Here is a 15,585-nt window from a genome sequence, read left to right as displayed (position 1 = left end):
ATGACGCTCAGATGGATCCAACCAACCCTGTGTCGTATTCGATTATGTCACTTAAAAATGGTAACACCCTAGCAAGCAAGCCAGGTGGAAATGATGAAAAATAAACTTCTTAAATCTTTGATTTCTAGCAACTTTTTAATATTTGACTTGTACTGAATATAATTTGCATTACAAGGACCAACATATGTACGTTTCATTTCCCCTTTAATGGTAAATGTGCCAGATTGAAATAAACATAAATTATTACGTCTTCTCTTCCCTGACCTAAAGGGATATGTATTGTACACCTACACCTGAATTAGCAATCACTAGTCTCATACAGCAATAAACCCAGTCCTGTGCTCATTCTTTTGATAGCTATCACATGTTAAATATTTTACAGAGCGTGTTACATATTGTTGTTTTCTGCTGTTTCCTTATACTTTCATAGGAACAATGGCTGAACAGCTTCCTATACCATGGCAACCGTCACTCCTGTCTCCACTGGCCAGGGGCTGCCCTCACTCTGCTGGTAGTGCTGGGACTCTTCTGTTGCCATGGCAGCCAGCCAAAGGGCAGGTAGGTCACTGTTAGTTTAGTTCAGTCGTCCTGTCCTGGAATGTCAGCGACACTCCTATGCAGCTTCAGTAAAATCCCTCTGGGACTAGTTTTACCTGAGCACCACTAATAATTTGTAATTATTGCAGGGGTCTATGATTTTAATCCTATGTGAATAAGATAGAAGGTTAGCCATTCATGGTTGTGCGTGTCCACTTTGTTATTCTGCAGAAAAACACACACACAGTACCAGCTGTCGTCATTACAGCCTTGAATAATGTGAATGCCAAGACAATTTTAGACTCGATACGCTTTTACTTTACAGTACGAGCATTAAATGTGTGTACTAGATGTCCAAACTGACTAAACCTGTGAATAAGGAATAGCTTCTCACTGTGCACCAGTATAAAATACCTATTATATGGGATAACTCTTTGTAATATCAAGCATTACAATGTATTTCTTTCTTGTTGAAGAGTGAGGTCAGGTTTCTAACTTTTATTATTAACTCTGCTGGTTTTGTATTTTCACAGCTCTGGTATAGAGCTGATGAATGCCGCAGCTCTCCTTCTCCTCCTCCTGCTGAACTTGCTGCTGGTCGGACGTCAGGAGCGACTGAAGAGGAGTGAGATGGTCCGACGCCTTAAGGGCATCATCACACAGCTCAGTGGTGAGTCGATCCTGTTAACTCAAAAAATCATGAGCCCATAGCCATCTGTGTTTCTTCATGTCACCGTTCACTGGGAAATGTGCGGGAACACAGACTATTGTCTACACCAGTAAATATACAAAATTACAACACACCATATACCACAACCATTTCAGCTGCAAAGATAGCTGAAATGACTGCGTGTGGTTGTGTCCCATACATGCATCGTCGCAAATTCCATCAGTATGTAAACTACATCATCAGTTCCATTTAAATGAAAAATAAATTGGATTCACCAAGTTGCATGGAGCTCTGTTTTCTGCTTCAATCACTCCTGGTTGAATGAACTAGTTTTAGCTTTCCCTTCTTGAGAAATGATTAAATCCTCTGGTCGATGTGGTCCCAAACCTTTTATCTTCAACTTCTGCTTAAGTGGTAAAGTCCTGAATCTCACACTAGCCAGGTAGAAACCCCATTCATCCTGCAAAGAATGAATGAATGAAACGTGAATTAGCTCCTGGTATGTTACTAGCTGAGCTAACAAGTCCTGTGCAGTCCCCACCCTTGCTTCAAATCAGCCAATGAGAATCCTCTGGGGCCCTGAACTTCAGGCCCCACTGCCCAAAGTGAAGTATGCGCTGTACACGCTCATTCACATGCAGCAGTTCACTAGTCCACAACACTGAAAGCCATCTCGGCTGTGCACCACTGAATGTTAAAGGAGGAGACGGAGCATCAGGGAGAATTAACAATTCACACACAACTACGCTACAAAAAGTGTCTACAGCGGAAATTACTTTCATTAAATGAAAACTTTGGTTATTTTATTGGGGGCAAAGTTTTTATTATTTATAAATGTGCAACAACATTTTTGACACAGGAAAACTTATAAAAGCTTATAATCCTCCCCTGCACAGCAGCGCCCTCTGGTGGGGCCATGCCCCACTGGCCCCTAATGCAAAGACGCCGCTGCTGGTACCTCTGATTGCCTTAATTTGGATTTTAGTTTCTTGTTACTTTTTAATATGTATGTGTTCTGTGCAAGAAAAGGAAAACAATGACTCAGGAAATGAATGTAAATAAGAAGAAACACGGCTAAAAGCTACCCAGTTGCACGTGCTAAAAGCTGGAAAGACAGCTGGCATAAATTCTGCTGCATGAAAGGCTATTATTACTGCAGTGTAATTCGAGAAGAAGAACGCCTGACTATAATTGCATTTGTGCATTAAATTAAATGAATAAACTATTCCCATGGCTTGCTACATCTTTTTTTTTTTCATGTGTCTGCTAAACAGGAATCAGGGACCATTGTAGACATGAATGGTTTTGATATAATCACATGTTCAATATCTACTGGGAGACGCTCTCATGTTTTTTTATGTTATTTCCTGTTTAATTTTCAAATAATCAGTTGCCTTGTGTGAAATGGTTGACTGCAGAATTCTGTATCAACTCTTCTCAGTGGTTTTATGGCTTCAAATAATAAACGAGCCTCTGTATGTTCAGAAATGGACTGATTGTGTCGCATATACTTTCAGAAGAACTGATTGTTGTCATTTGTTCCTGATATATTTACAGTGACATTCAAGCTGGTCGGCCTGTTCTCTGACTGCCTTTTCACTTCCTCCTAGACTACCTGTCAGGATGTGTGGGTGAGGTCCGCTGGTCTCCATCTCTATATCCTGACCTTTACACACCCTCATCCCCGTCATGGTCCCTTCACTGGACGTACCGTGACTCCCAGCTGGTTAACCTGCCCGTCAGTCTGCTGGTGGAAGGAGACATCATCGCTCTGAGACCCGGCCAGGAAGCGTTTGTGTCCCTCAGAGGCATTAAGGTGAGTCTGTGTTGCAATACTGTGCACTGTACTAAAAATATATCTTTTGGAAAATAAGAAACTTTCAGCTACAGTATGTACCCAAGATTTCAATTTCTAATAGATATCAGTGCACCAGATAACGCACATATTGGTATTGGCACAGAAAGCTAATATTTAGTCAGTTATTTGTTGGGTTCAAGATTAGCAGAGTACCACACATGTACACAATCATAACTCCACATAGTGGAGGGTAAAACGTATTTCTTATTGATGCTGTAAAAAAGGCAGACCTTCCTAAACTAATATGATCTAATAACGTAAACCTCTCCTACGTGATGAGTATGTGATGTTAAGCGATTAAGCTAAACTCCACAAATGCTAATCTATGTTAACAGTTTGTTTTGCTGTCAACATGTCAATATTTTACTGGCTTCTTCTGTCCATCACCACATGAAGCTTTGCAGATCTTTGTCAGGGTGTTATCAGTTCCCAACAGAGTGAATACAGGCTAACTTCCTGGACCTTACTGCTTCCATCAGTAGTGTATGCTCAGTAAAATTATTCAGATCAGCTTAAAGCTAAGTTGTGCTTATTAATCTTTTTTTCCTCCTCAGGATGATGAGCACATAGTGTTGGAACCTGGAGATTTATTTCCCCCATTCTCTCCTCCTCCTTCCCCACGAGCCAAAGAGAAAAGAGGACCCCAGAGCCCCCAGCATCACCGCCTCTTCAGAGTGGTCCGCACTCCAGTTCTGGACAGTGTCAGGTTGGGAACCATGGTGGATCTTGATGAACTCTTTTTAAATGAAACCATTTACTTGTTTAATAGCGCCTGACCAGTTCGAGCTTTCACTAAAACAAAGTGTTCTGACCACTGTCAATTGAAAGCTGTAATTACAATTAGGGGTGTCCCAATACCACTTTTTCACTTCTGATACGGTACCAATATTGCGGCCGACATCACTCCTACTCCTTGCTGCTTTGTTAGCACCTTAGCACACGCTGTTGTTGTGCTCACGTGGGCTCTGCATGCGGGATCCGGGCACTGCTGGATAGACGTTTTGGAGCGGTGTCTGGAATGGACCACAATGGACTGCTTATATCGGGAGATTTTAAATTCAGGCCAATATAATCTGATACTTGTGTTTTTGGCTGATATCAGACTGATATCCTATATCAGCAATGGATCAGGACACCCCTAATCACAATTTTGTAACAGCTAAAATAACAAAAAATGTGCCAGTGCTAAAACATTTGTGCATCTAAGTGTATGTATAAACTCATACGAAAGACTCATCCAAACAACAAGAAGCAACAAACTCAACTTCTTATTTTCATCACTAGTGTAATAGTGTGTTCTATAATTCTGTGTATATATCTCTGGCAATGAGGCTGACTTTGTCCTGCGTTGAGAATAAAGCCTTCTTAATCTGTCTCTCCACAAAAGAGGGGCAGCTCCAGACTTGTTGGGGCAGAGTCACAGATGCTAAAATATGCGATAGCTGTTAAATGTTTCCATTAAAGCTTGAATGGCTGTTGTTGTCAAACTAGTCAGGCCACAGGATTGTAGTAAAAGTTCTGTTCAAAAGCAAACAATTGGCTCTGGTCGACATTTATTAGCTTTTAAGAAATATGAAGCAGGGCACTCTGCATCACTCTGCTAACACCTTTCACAAATGAAACATATTTTCCACATCAGAAAGTCTAAAGAAGAAGAAAATAGTTTTTGCGTGATCACTGTCAAACTGTGATGGCATCTCCTATGTGCAGCCCAGAAGTTTGTTACTATAGAACTGAGTTCTGAGCCATTCTAAATGAATGTTTTACAGCCTAAGCTATTCTTTTGAATACATGCTGTGGATCATTGTCATGCCATTTTCAGCCTTCTAGCAGACACCAGCAGTTTACAATACTTGATACTTGCAGATATTTGTGTTCCCTCTAGCATCCCTAAACTCCCAGTACCAGAAAATCACATTCAACACATCTTCCAGTTTTATGAATGTCACATTTTTCCACATGGTGTTGGGACACTGGATGTGTTTGTCATCAGAAAAAGCTTGTATCTTGCCACCCTGCTCCACCACAGCACAGACAAAAAAAGAACATGGTGATAGTTGTCAGATGTGGAGAACAACCAGTACTTACAGCAGAAAGAGTGTCAGCTCCTTCAGTTCTATTGTCTGGCACTAGACAGCCTCCCTGGCTTGCTTCCGTTTTTTCTTTGTGTTCTCATGACATTTGAAGGGACATACTGTTCCTGATGATGCCCCTTCTGTGCCACATACTCTCCACTTCTTAATGACGGCCTTCACCATTTCCTTTTCACCGAAATGTGTTTTTTGTTTTTAAGTGAATTACAAAGTTTTTTTTCTCATCACATAAGCAGACTCTTTATACTCACTGTATGTCTCCTCTGAGACCTAAGAGACAACATCAAACAAAGAAAATGTTAAGATCTCACAAGGTGCTACTACGCTACTGTAACATTGCTCTGCCTATTAATTATTCTCTTCTCCAGTATTAAGGAATCCTAAAGCAACTAGAGCTCCCTCTGAGGAAGAGATACAGTGTTGAACTTTGATTGAGCAATATGTGTTTTTGTCCTCCTTCTCTGTATAGGAACAGTCTGGAGTTGGCGCTGTCCCGGCCAATCACAGTCATGGATAATGAGAGGTTTACAGTACAGTCGATCATCGCCAAAATAGTCTGTCCCATTGTCGTGGTGAGCAGTTAACATAGACTTTCTAAAATGTTTCTTCAGTGTATTTGAAAGAACAAATGTGCTGATTATCATTGTTGTTGTTTCTTTAGGTGGTGTTCCTGCTGGTGAACACCATTCGCTACTTCTGTGATGCCCCCAGCCTCACCCCTGTCTGCTATAATTTCCTTCATCTTCAGGTATGAACACGCTCAACCAGCTCAGGCTTAAGTTAGGATCTGCTGAGAAGCACATGCAAATCGTGTTTATTTATAAATCCAACTTGGTTATTTTCTGTTATACACCGATCAGGCATAACATTATGACCTAATATTGCGTAGGTCTCCCTTGTTCCTCCAAAACAGTTGTGACTCATCAGAGAGTGGACATGGGTCTTCTTAGGATGTCTTGGTGTCTAGTAACAGGATGTTGTTAGTGGGGGTCTTTAGGTCCTATGGGTTGAGGGGAGGGGCCTCTGTGGATCATAACACAGATACTTGATCAGTTTGGGATCTAGTGAATTTGGAGGCCAGGTCAACACCTCGTGCTGCTCTTCTTGTTTTTTTGAGTTGTTCTTAAACTGTTTTCATGTGTCTACCTGTGTCAGACTGCATTGTAGTCTGGTCTAGGGGGGTGGTACATGTCTAAGTGGAAGTCTTATGTTCCAAATGTTTCCCAGCAGAGCATTTGATTGTCACAAGATGGTCAATGTTATTCAATTCTCCTGTCAGTGATCATAATGTTGTGGCTGATCGGTGTATATTGGTAAGGCTTTATAAGACATTTGAAAATGTTACGTCTTGACAGAGGTGTGTGACATTGTGCTTTCAGCTGATGGGTGTTCTGCCCATCTTACCCCTGCTCTTCCCTGTCATGTGGGTGCTGGTGAATGCCTTCGGAGAAGCCAGGGTCCTTGCTGAATTCAGTCGCGCGTCACCAGCTGGCCTGGTGAGGGACACAGTCATGGGCGAACTCACACACACACACACACACACACACACACACACACACACACACACACACACACACACACACACGCACACGCACACAGATGTAACATGCATTGGCAGAAGAAATGGCTTTAGTTACTAACACAGGTTTTTGTCTTCCATGTTTTAACTAATATCCAAATAGACACACACTGTGGGGTTACACTGATATTCTAGTTTGAGGACTGTTACTTGAGGTCAGTAACAGTGATCAGCGTCCTTAAGTATGTTTGCTGTACAGGATGATTGATTTCATATTTGTTTGTCATTAAAAATGGCCTGTATTATTCCTAATGATCACTTACTGATCATGTAATATATAATATGGAGCTATTCTGACATCTCTTACATATTTGGTCGATATGGATGTAAACACAGTTAAAGGTGAAGAGTATGACATAATAAAATCATTCTAAAATATATCTTAGCAGTCCTTCAGCTCTTTATTGCACCAATTCAGTCATAGCCAGTAAACACCTGCAGTATGAGCAGTGAATGTTATCTTATTAATGGCAGTCAACAGGAAAAATATTGGCAAATACCAGTGTTATGTCCAATAAATTGGTGCATCCTCATGGAACACGGACTAAGCTGTGATCCAAAACCAAGGTTCCTACTGAACCATGAATTTTGGCAACATTACACCAGTAAACTGCAATGTGTATGGTTTCAGGTTTTCCAATGCTCAAATGACACTGATCTTCCAAACCATATGAGTGTAACCCTAAACCACGCACACTTACACAGCAGAGACACAGCGAGGGCCTCCCCCTGTGTTTTAACTAGACTTTTCTCTTGCCCCAGCTTGCTAAGTTCTCTGAGGACACTCTAAGCAGCTACACCGAAGTGGTTTCCTCTCAGGTATAACCTCTTGCTGTCTCGCTCCCAAGCCCCCTCCCCTCTTCCACTCGCTTGGCTCTCAAATTCACCTGAACCTGCCTGTTTTCACTTGCTCGCTGCCCTCGCCCCTTTGCAACTCCTCCTGTGGAAGCCCCGTACACAGCTCTCACTGCCCTCCCACCAACCTCCACTCATCCTCAGCCCGAATGACACATTTGATTTCTTCACCATGAAAATCTCCATGGCCATCTTTTGATTCAGGCCAACTCTCTGATTCTCAGTGTGTCCTTGTCTTTTTTTGCTTGATACAAGCACTTGCTTTCTGTTGTTTTGTTTTTATTTGTAATCTTTCACAACATTTTATTTTCTCATCTTTGACTCTTTGATTTTGGTCATTCTTCATCTGTGGATTATCAGTCAACACGTCTTGGTCAAGCACCTGTGGATGTAAGTTAATGTTCGGATGCCTCCAGTCATCTCTGACATGTTAACTCAACAGTCAGTTTTGCCTGTCCATCCTCCCACCTCATGGATATAATGTGTGTTCCCACCTCTTGTCACACTCCCTGCCCAAACCCAATCATTGCTCTCAATTGTTGCTGGGCTGTAATACTCAAGGAAATCAAAGCAATCACAAATTGATTGAGGCTTTTATAATGATCTATATACAAGTATAGAAAGGATTACATATAGGACAGAGGTGATCCTAATATTGTCACTTGAATCAGTGCCTGACCTTCCACCTGTGCTTATCTGCCTGTACTGCATGACTGGAAATCAGCCACTGGTTATTCTCTAAGTTTCCTCTCCTTATGTCCTTTCCTACTACTGTACCACGGCAGTATTTCAGAGCATTAAATGAAGGCAAAATCAGTATTTGGAAGACATGCTGACTTTAAAATATTGAGAGGCGAAGATTGTAGAAGCTCGGGTTTTGTATACATTTTTGCTATGTGTAAAAGGTTGCGAGAACAGATGCCCTACCTTAAAAAAAATATGCTTGACTAATGCATCTATATTCTGTTACTATGACATCAGGTCACCAAATCAGCTCACCAATTAAATTAAAACTACAAAAGCTTTTAATGCTTGTAACAAAAACACCATGGTCTCTGTAGACAACATCTATAGCCTCCATGGTAGTGTCTGGTACATAAAGTGAAATACAACCTTTACCGACATGTAGTGTTTCCGTAGACTCAACATTGGTGACATTGGCTTAATAAATAAAATAAATATAATAATTTGTTTCTGTGGATGGTTGTTTACTGCAATGCCTGGTTAGAGAACAGAGACTGAACATTCAATTACCAACGTTTCCCAGAACATAGATTGTTTTCAGTTTGTCTCCTGCTGAAAATGCCTTCATGGATTCTTTCCAAAACAATCTGAATTTGCGATTCTGCATGGAAGTGTTTGCTGCAAATAGTAGTAGGTTTTTACCTCTGTGCACAGTAGTATAGAAGCTTTTTCCTTATTCTTTCTGTTTGGCCCAGTCACAAAACTGATTAGCACCGTTCCCTTTGTGTTTTAGATCTGAGTTCCGCTTCTGAGGCAGATCTATTCATATTGCCTGGTTAATTTATTTTACTTATGACTGATGTGTCCTGCAGGAGATGCTGCGATGTGTATGGCGACACCTGGTTGGCGTCTTGAAGGGAGAATCTCAGACGCTCTGCTATACTTCCAGCCTCTTACACACTCTGGGATCTGTCACTGTGAGTACTGAAGGCCTCAACTGTTGGGGGTGTAGAGCAAGACGTGAGTTTGCTGTCCTGTGATTTAAATTCAGCTGGACTTGTATATTCAACTGATGAGTATTTCACTGTTCAGACCTTTGCATTAACACTTGTCCTGGGCTATTTGATCATAAGCTTTAGGTATTTGTGTTTACACCTGGCATTAAAATGCGTCTTCATATGTGTCTGCAGATGCCTCTCCAGTCATTTTCTTTTTGCAGTGTATGCTAGTAAACAATGATGTAATTTGGGATGCAGTAGAATAATTCACCAGTGGCTCTCTCTAATTCATCTCTATTACTATACCACAACAGTCAAATCCGGGTCAACCCTGCATTTTCAGACCCAGGTCGACTTGCCTTTGGTGGGCTTTCCTGGTCCAGTGTCAAAATCAGAATGTAACAGGCAGATACATCAATGTCAGAGCAAAAAACCCGGGTCGACGTGGCATTATGGACCCCCTGTTGAAGACCTGTAATATACACCATTATCTCTGGCTTATAAAGATAAAAAAGCTCCAAATGTGGTCAGAGATCAGATTTCAGTGCAAGGTCTGAACAGGGCCTAAGTTACCCGACGCCTACTTCTGTTTAATCCAACAAGTCTCACTAAAGCTACAGATAATAAAAGTAATGTCAGCTTGACCATGGGGGAGTAAATAGAGCTCGTACACCAGCAGCTAAACTTGTAGACTTCATTAAAGATGTTTCATCACTCATCCAAGTAGCGTCTTCAGCTATAGTATACTATGTTAGCAACAATCAGTGCATGCAAGGATAACTCCCTACTGTTATAAAAGGTTTAGAATTGTCCTTGAAAAGTGAAAATCCAGTAAACCTACAGTCATATACTTTAATGGAGTTTTTGTTGCGTGTGTGTATAGGTGCTGTGTTGTGTGGACAAACAGGGTATCTTATCGTGGCCTAACCCCAGCCCAGAAACAGTACTGTTCTTCAGTGGACGAGTGGAACCACCTCACAACAGCCAAGATGACCTCAGGGACGACCTGTCTGTCAACTCCTACTGCCGAATGGAGATGGAGGATGACAGGGAGGAGGTGCGTGTGTTGCCATAAACAACTTTTAGCCTCACCGCATCACTTTTTGTTAATTTGTGAATGTGACTGATCATTTTTAGTGGTAAACTAAGACCTTTTAATGCACATTGTATCCACACATGACTGTTGTGACTGTTGTGCAGCCCGGCCAGGAGGCGGAGGCCCTGCTCTGTCTACCAGCAGAGACCTCCACCCAGCCGGCAGAGGGGCCCGAGCCCAGTGAGACGTCGCATGACACAGCTCGTTCCTCGGATACGCTTCGGCTCCAGCGCTCCTGCCAGCCCGCACAGACTCGCACAAAACACCACTCTGGATCCAATGTGAGCTTCAGCCATGACACTGAGGGAGGCGAGGACGACCATACGCAGGTACAAACTGGACCTAAAGTTCAGGATTGGGAAATAGTTGTGCAAATAGGGAGATGCTCAATCTGACATCCAGATATTGAATTTATTCAGTATTGTTTAGTTTGAGAAAGAGCACATTGTGACACTGAATTAACTTTGTCTTTTGTCTCCAGGATATTGGGATGGGCTGCCCTGAGGCCGAGGCCGATGACTTTGTGTGCGACTACCACCTAGAGATGCTGAGCCTGTCGCAGGACCAGCAGAACCCGACCAGCATCCAGTTCGATGACCTCTCCTGGCAGTGCCACCTGCCCTCCCTCAAGCCGCTCGGCCTCAACATCATGTTGAACCTCTGCAATGCCAGCATCACGCAGCAGCTGTGCCGCTTCTCTGACCACCTGTCCAACCTGGCTCTGCAGGAGAGCCATGGTAGCGTGCTGCCTGTCTGCGTCCCCTGGGGGCTCTGTGAGCTCTCCAGACTCATAGGTGAGCATGGATGTTGTTTTTGTTTTTGTAACGATCTAATGCGGATCATCTGGAATTTTGAATCCAACCTTAAGTTTGCTTCAGAGAGAAAATTTGATCTGACTGAAATTCATTCACCATGAATTAATTATGAAGTCTTAGCCCAAGAAGATGATCACTGTTAGCTGTTTGCAAAAATCTGCTATTTTATTGAGCAGTCTGTTTAACACAAAGAAAGGAGAGTAGTTTAGAGGGTATTTTGCAATGTATGACCAGTACAAATAGTAAGCATTTACTTTGGAGTTTGATCTATACTAGTGACAGTAAGTCTTCACACATATTATATCCGTTTGGTATGCCCTTTTTCAAAAAATGACTTTTAACCAGGTGAGGTTCTGCAGAGTTAGTGTAACCGGCCAACAAAGGAGGAAGAATAACAGATTTCATTTTTCAAGTTTATTGTTGTTGCACTGTCACCACAGATGTTACTGGACACGTGAATGCTGCAGGCTTATGCTGCATCCAGGTCCTACAAGACCGACAAAAAAGAATATCATTTATATATTAGAGAGCATGATCTCTATGTTCTACTACTGCTCTTCCAAATCATCTCTTCCCATTAGTTAGACTATAGAGATATATACTTTTTACAAGAAAGAAGGTCAAACCCGGAGAAACTGATTCCAACATGAACTAGCTTAGCGGTATAGGAGCTAGCACAATTAAACTGATTAGTTAACTGTTTATTGTAAATTAACTTTATTCACTGATGAAGTGAATGATCTGCATCTGAAAACAGCAGTTTCTTTGTCTCAGACTGATAGATGTTCACACTCGGCTAAGGATTACATACTTTTCTGAAGCTCAGCTGGACGCCTCATTACTTTATTAAATGATATGTAAAACATAGCATCATCACCTTTGTTTGTTTTCTATGTGTGTGTGTGTCAGGGTTCACTCCTGGTGCGAGGGAACTGTTTAAACAGGAAAACCACTTGGCTCTGTACCAGCTGCCATCTGGAGAGAAGACCAAGGAGTTCAACTCCCGCCGCCTTCACTACTTCACCAAACGGCAGCCTCCCATCTCCCACCTCATCTCCCTGTTCGTACGAGACTCTTCCTCCAGTGAGTCCACACGCTGTCGTCCTATCAGCCTGTTAAGTTACATATGAGATGCATTTTCCTGTGTGTGGTGGCTTTATCCAAATAGATCAGTAAGCCTTTGTTTTAATCATTGCTGATGATTTTCACTGTGTTGCAGATAATGTGCAGATGTTGTCACACGGTTCGGCCGACCTTATCCTCGAGGCCTGCACTGACTTCTGGGATGGAACTGACATCTACCCCCTCTCAGGCTCAGATAGGTGCATGTCTGTAGTATGCCTTCTCCTTACGGGTGAAAGTTTCTTTATTTCAACATTTTGACCTTGTGTTACAGGAAGAAGGTTCTGGACTTCTACCAGCGTGCCTGTCTGTCAGGTTACTGCTCCGCCTTTGCCTACAAGCCCATGCAAGTATCGCTGTCCACTCAACTGAATGGGAAGTGTGTGGAGCTGGCCCCTGGTCCCTGCCTCTTCTCTGGTGTGGAGCTGCCTTCCACCACCCCCATCAAGCACAATTCCTGCAGGAACAGCTGGAGCTCAGATGGTACGAGTTAGCGAACGATGGATGGCAAATTAAAGTTAAATGCAACAATAATGCAGCACTCTTCTTTTCCCTGTCCTTCCGTGTCATGTCTACAGAGGGTATAGGTGAGGGCGTGGAGCGTGAGGACTGTGTACAGGCCCTGAGTGGGCAGATCTTTATGGGCATGGTGTCGTCCCAGTTCCAAGCCAGGCTGGACACCGTGCGACTCATCGATGCCCTGGTCACCGCCTGCATCCGCTTTGTTTACTTTTCCATGGACGATGAGCTCCGCAGCAAGGTGAACTCACACCAGCTTTTATGAACATGAACAAAAATGATCTCATCAGCTTAAGTCAAATTTATAAGCAACATATGTCGACCTAAGGTTTTTTTCTTTTGCTAAATTGATACTACAAATATACATAAACTACAAATTAAAACCAGGACTACATGAAACAAATGAAACATAAATAAACAGGAAATAAAGTATCTATCTAATCTACCTTAATATACAATATAAAACACTGATAACCAATGATAACCACATATATAGTAATATAGTATATATAGTACAAGAGGTTTAGAAAAAAAGACCATGTGAATAAGACAACTATGGTAAACAACAGCAAGAATCAAATGAAGAACAATAAATAAATGATAAATAAATAATAAAAACCACCATTCTCCCCAATAAATTTTCCCAACACACATTCCTATCCACAGTGAATGACAGCACTGACACCTGCCTATCTCGTTGTCATTGCAGCAGTGACTGTGATACAAACTAAAGCATTTAGTCACTACATTTATCTGAGAATTATTCAAAAGTATGTATCATAAAAAAAATGTCTCTCATCCAATTCCTCAGTAAATAGTTTAAATAAAACCCAGCATATTCTCATGTACAAGGTAAAAACTGATTTGTACACATTTTTATAATGATGCTTCGAGAAATAAAATGAATTAATTGTAAAAACGCACATAGACACAAGACAGAACATAAATTATATGTGCATCACAAAATATATGAAAAATAAAAATGAACACCGAGTATGATGGAGTACGTATACTCAATGTCAGGTGCAGTATAGTACTAAAAACTGTATATAATATATTATGTTGCTATACTCCTCCAGACAAGTGTGAGTGGGACTGTTGTGTATGAGAGCTTGTTCTCAAGTGGCTTGTTGTGTGTCTGCGCAGGTGTTTGCAGAGAAGATGGGTTTAGAGACAGGCTGGAACTGTCACATCTCTCTGACTCCAAACGGAGACAGTCCCTGTGACGGAGCTCCATCCAGCCCCTGCCAAGGATCACTGCACGAAGACCTGAACCAAGGTTTGTACAAACGCATGTTATTAGTCAAGGTGTGTGATGCCAGGTGTTCGGGAGTTTGCATGCATAAGACAAGTGTAAAGCCTTTAGCATCTTCACAGTGAGTGGATGTCATGAGGCTTGTGTACATGTTGACCATATCATAATTGTTAAGGATACAAAGCAACAGAGCAGACACAAAGTTCTAACACTACGTACTTCAAGACGGTTGTGTTGGTCTCAATATTACAGCAAACCTCCTTTTCAGGAAATCAGGAAGTAATTTAATTGTATGCATCTGCAAACGACTGCAAGGGCATTGAGACCGCCGTCAATAGCTGGCCTCATCTTGGTAGATTTGTTCTGGAACAGATGTGAACAGAAGTGAAAGTCGAAGCAACACAGACCGCAGCAGCTGTGGTTGGTTCAGCACGCTTGTTGTTTACGACACTCCATGGCCAAGCATTGCATAATTTTCTGCTGCCTCCTACACGCCATCTATCCAGACCTCTTCACTCCTATATGCTTTGTGTTAAATTCAGGGAAAATAACTATGACAAAGCAAAACTCAACACTGTAATTCTAAAATTATGCAGACACATCAGCACATAAGTATTAATGCTTACTTTGATTTTGCTTAAACCTATATTTAAACGCTTATACATAGAGACTCACGGGCAGGTGAACAATAAAACAATTACAATAACTGAACAAAAACACAAAAAAGGAAAACAAGCATGCAACAAACAACAACAAATAGAGACACGGACAAATTCTGGGTGACCAAGGCATGCTACCAAGCATTAATTAATTAAAATTTGCACATCTTTGTTTTGCAAATATCCCTTTGTTGCTATCGCACACACCCCTCTGCCACTATTACACAAGCTTTCACGGAATTACACATGTCACTGTTGCATGTAATGACCTCATTACACAAATCTGTTTTTGGTTTGTAGCAAAATTAGCAAGATCCCCTAGCTACAGGAGAAAAAAACCTACATGATTAAATGTCATGGTCAAAGATGGTGAAACTATCAAAAAGTTGCAAATCTATAATCTTGAATGTCCGGATGACGCAGTATCTCAATGGCACGGGCGAGATGTCAGCAGTCGTCAGCTCGATTTGCCAGCAGTCTGACCTTTCAGGGAAAACAACTATGACAAAGCAAAACTCAACACATGTTATTGTTATTCCGGTGCTCTCTTTCATATATTTCCTGACTGTCTACACTGGCTGTCTGAAAAAAATGTTTATTGTCTGCCATTGTCTTTTATGTGGTGCAGATTCTCGAGATGAAGCAGAAGGTCCGCTGCTGCCAGAGGAGGAAGCTCACTCTGACATGGTCAGCTTCCAACCCACAGACAGCGACGTACCCAGCTACCTGGAGGACTGTAACAGAGTAAGGATCCATGATTTGCCCGTCCCCCCGCTGCCTTTTTCCTCCCTACAGTGGAGAAAGATTCAGTGAATGTGTCTCCTCTTCCTTGGATTTCCCTGCTC

At 41.9% G+C, this 15,585-nt stretch overlaps 1 protein-coding gene across 3 annotated transcripts in view; it reads left to right on the top strand.

Moving 5' to 3' along the window:
- tmem94 (transmembrane protein 94) overlaps positions 1 to 15,585 on the top strand; it is a 32,674-nt gene that overhangs the window by 10,309 nt on the left and 6,780 nt on the right. For 2 of the 3 annotated variants that reach the window (XM_047609103.1, XM_047609102.1), the window contains exons 4-21: positions 431 to 558; positions 1,071 to 1,207; positions 2,818 to 3,023; positions 3,620 to 3,771; positions 5,628 to 5,730; positions 5,820 to 5,906; positions 6,538 to 6,654; positions 7,500 to 7,556; positions 9,149 to 9,253; positions 10,158 to 10,331; positions 10,475 to 10,699; positions 10,852 to 11,164; positions 12,095 to 12,268; positions 12,405 to 12,507; positions 12,582 to 12,790; positions 12,886 to 13,067; positions 13,973 to 14,105; positions 15,369 to 15,484. In XM_047609103.1, coding sequence (XP_047465059.1) covers positions 431 to 558; positions 1,071 to 1,207; positions 2,818 to 3,023; positions 3,620 to 3,771; positions 5,628 to 5,730; positions 5,820 to 5,906; positions 6,538 to 6,654; positions 7,500 to 7,556; positions 9,149 to 9,253; positions 10,158 to 10,331; positions 10,475 to 10,699; positions 10,852 to 11,164; positions 12,095 to 12,268; positions 12,405 to 12,507; positions 12,582 to 12,790; positions 12,886 to 13,067; positions 13,973 to 14,105; positions 15,369 to 15,484 — 2,721 coding nt within the window. The remainder of the gene's footprint in view (positions 1 to 430; positions 559 to 1,070; positions 1,208 to 2,817; positions 3,024 to 3,619; positions 3,772 to 5,627; positions 5,731 to 5,819; positions 5,907 to 6,537; positions 6,655 to 7,499; positions 7,557 to 9,148; positions 9,254 to 10,157; positions 10,332 to 10,474; positions 10,700 to 10,851; positions 11,165 to 12,094; positions 12,269 to 12,404; positions 12,508 to 12,581; positions 12,791 to 12,885; positions 13,068 to 13,972; positions 14,106 to 15,368; positions 15,485 to 15,585) is intronic. The other variant, XM_047609105.1, reaches the window with a different exon arrangement.

This window comes from Mugil cephalus, chromosome 16, assembly GCF_022458985.1.
Source record: "Mugil cephalus isolate CIBA_MC_2020 chromosome 16, CIBA_Mcephalus_1.1, whole genome shotgun sequence".
Classification (NCBI taxonomy): Eukaryota; Metazoa; Chordata; class Actinopteri; order Mugiliformes; family Mugilidae; genus Mugil; species Mugil cephalus.
Note: the sequence above shows the minus strand (reverse complement) of the source record. Positions and strands in the feature narration are given on the sequence as shown.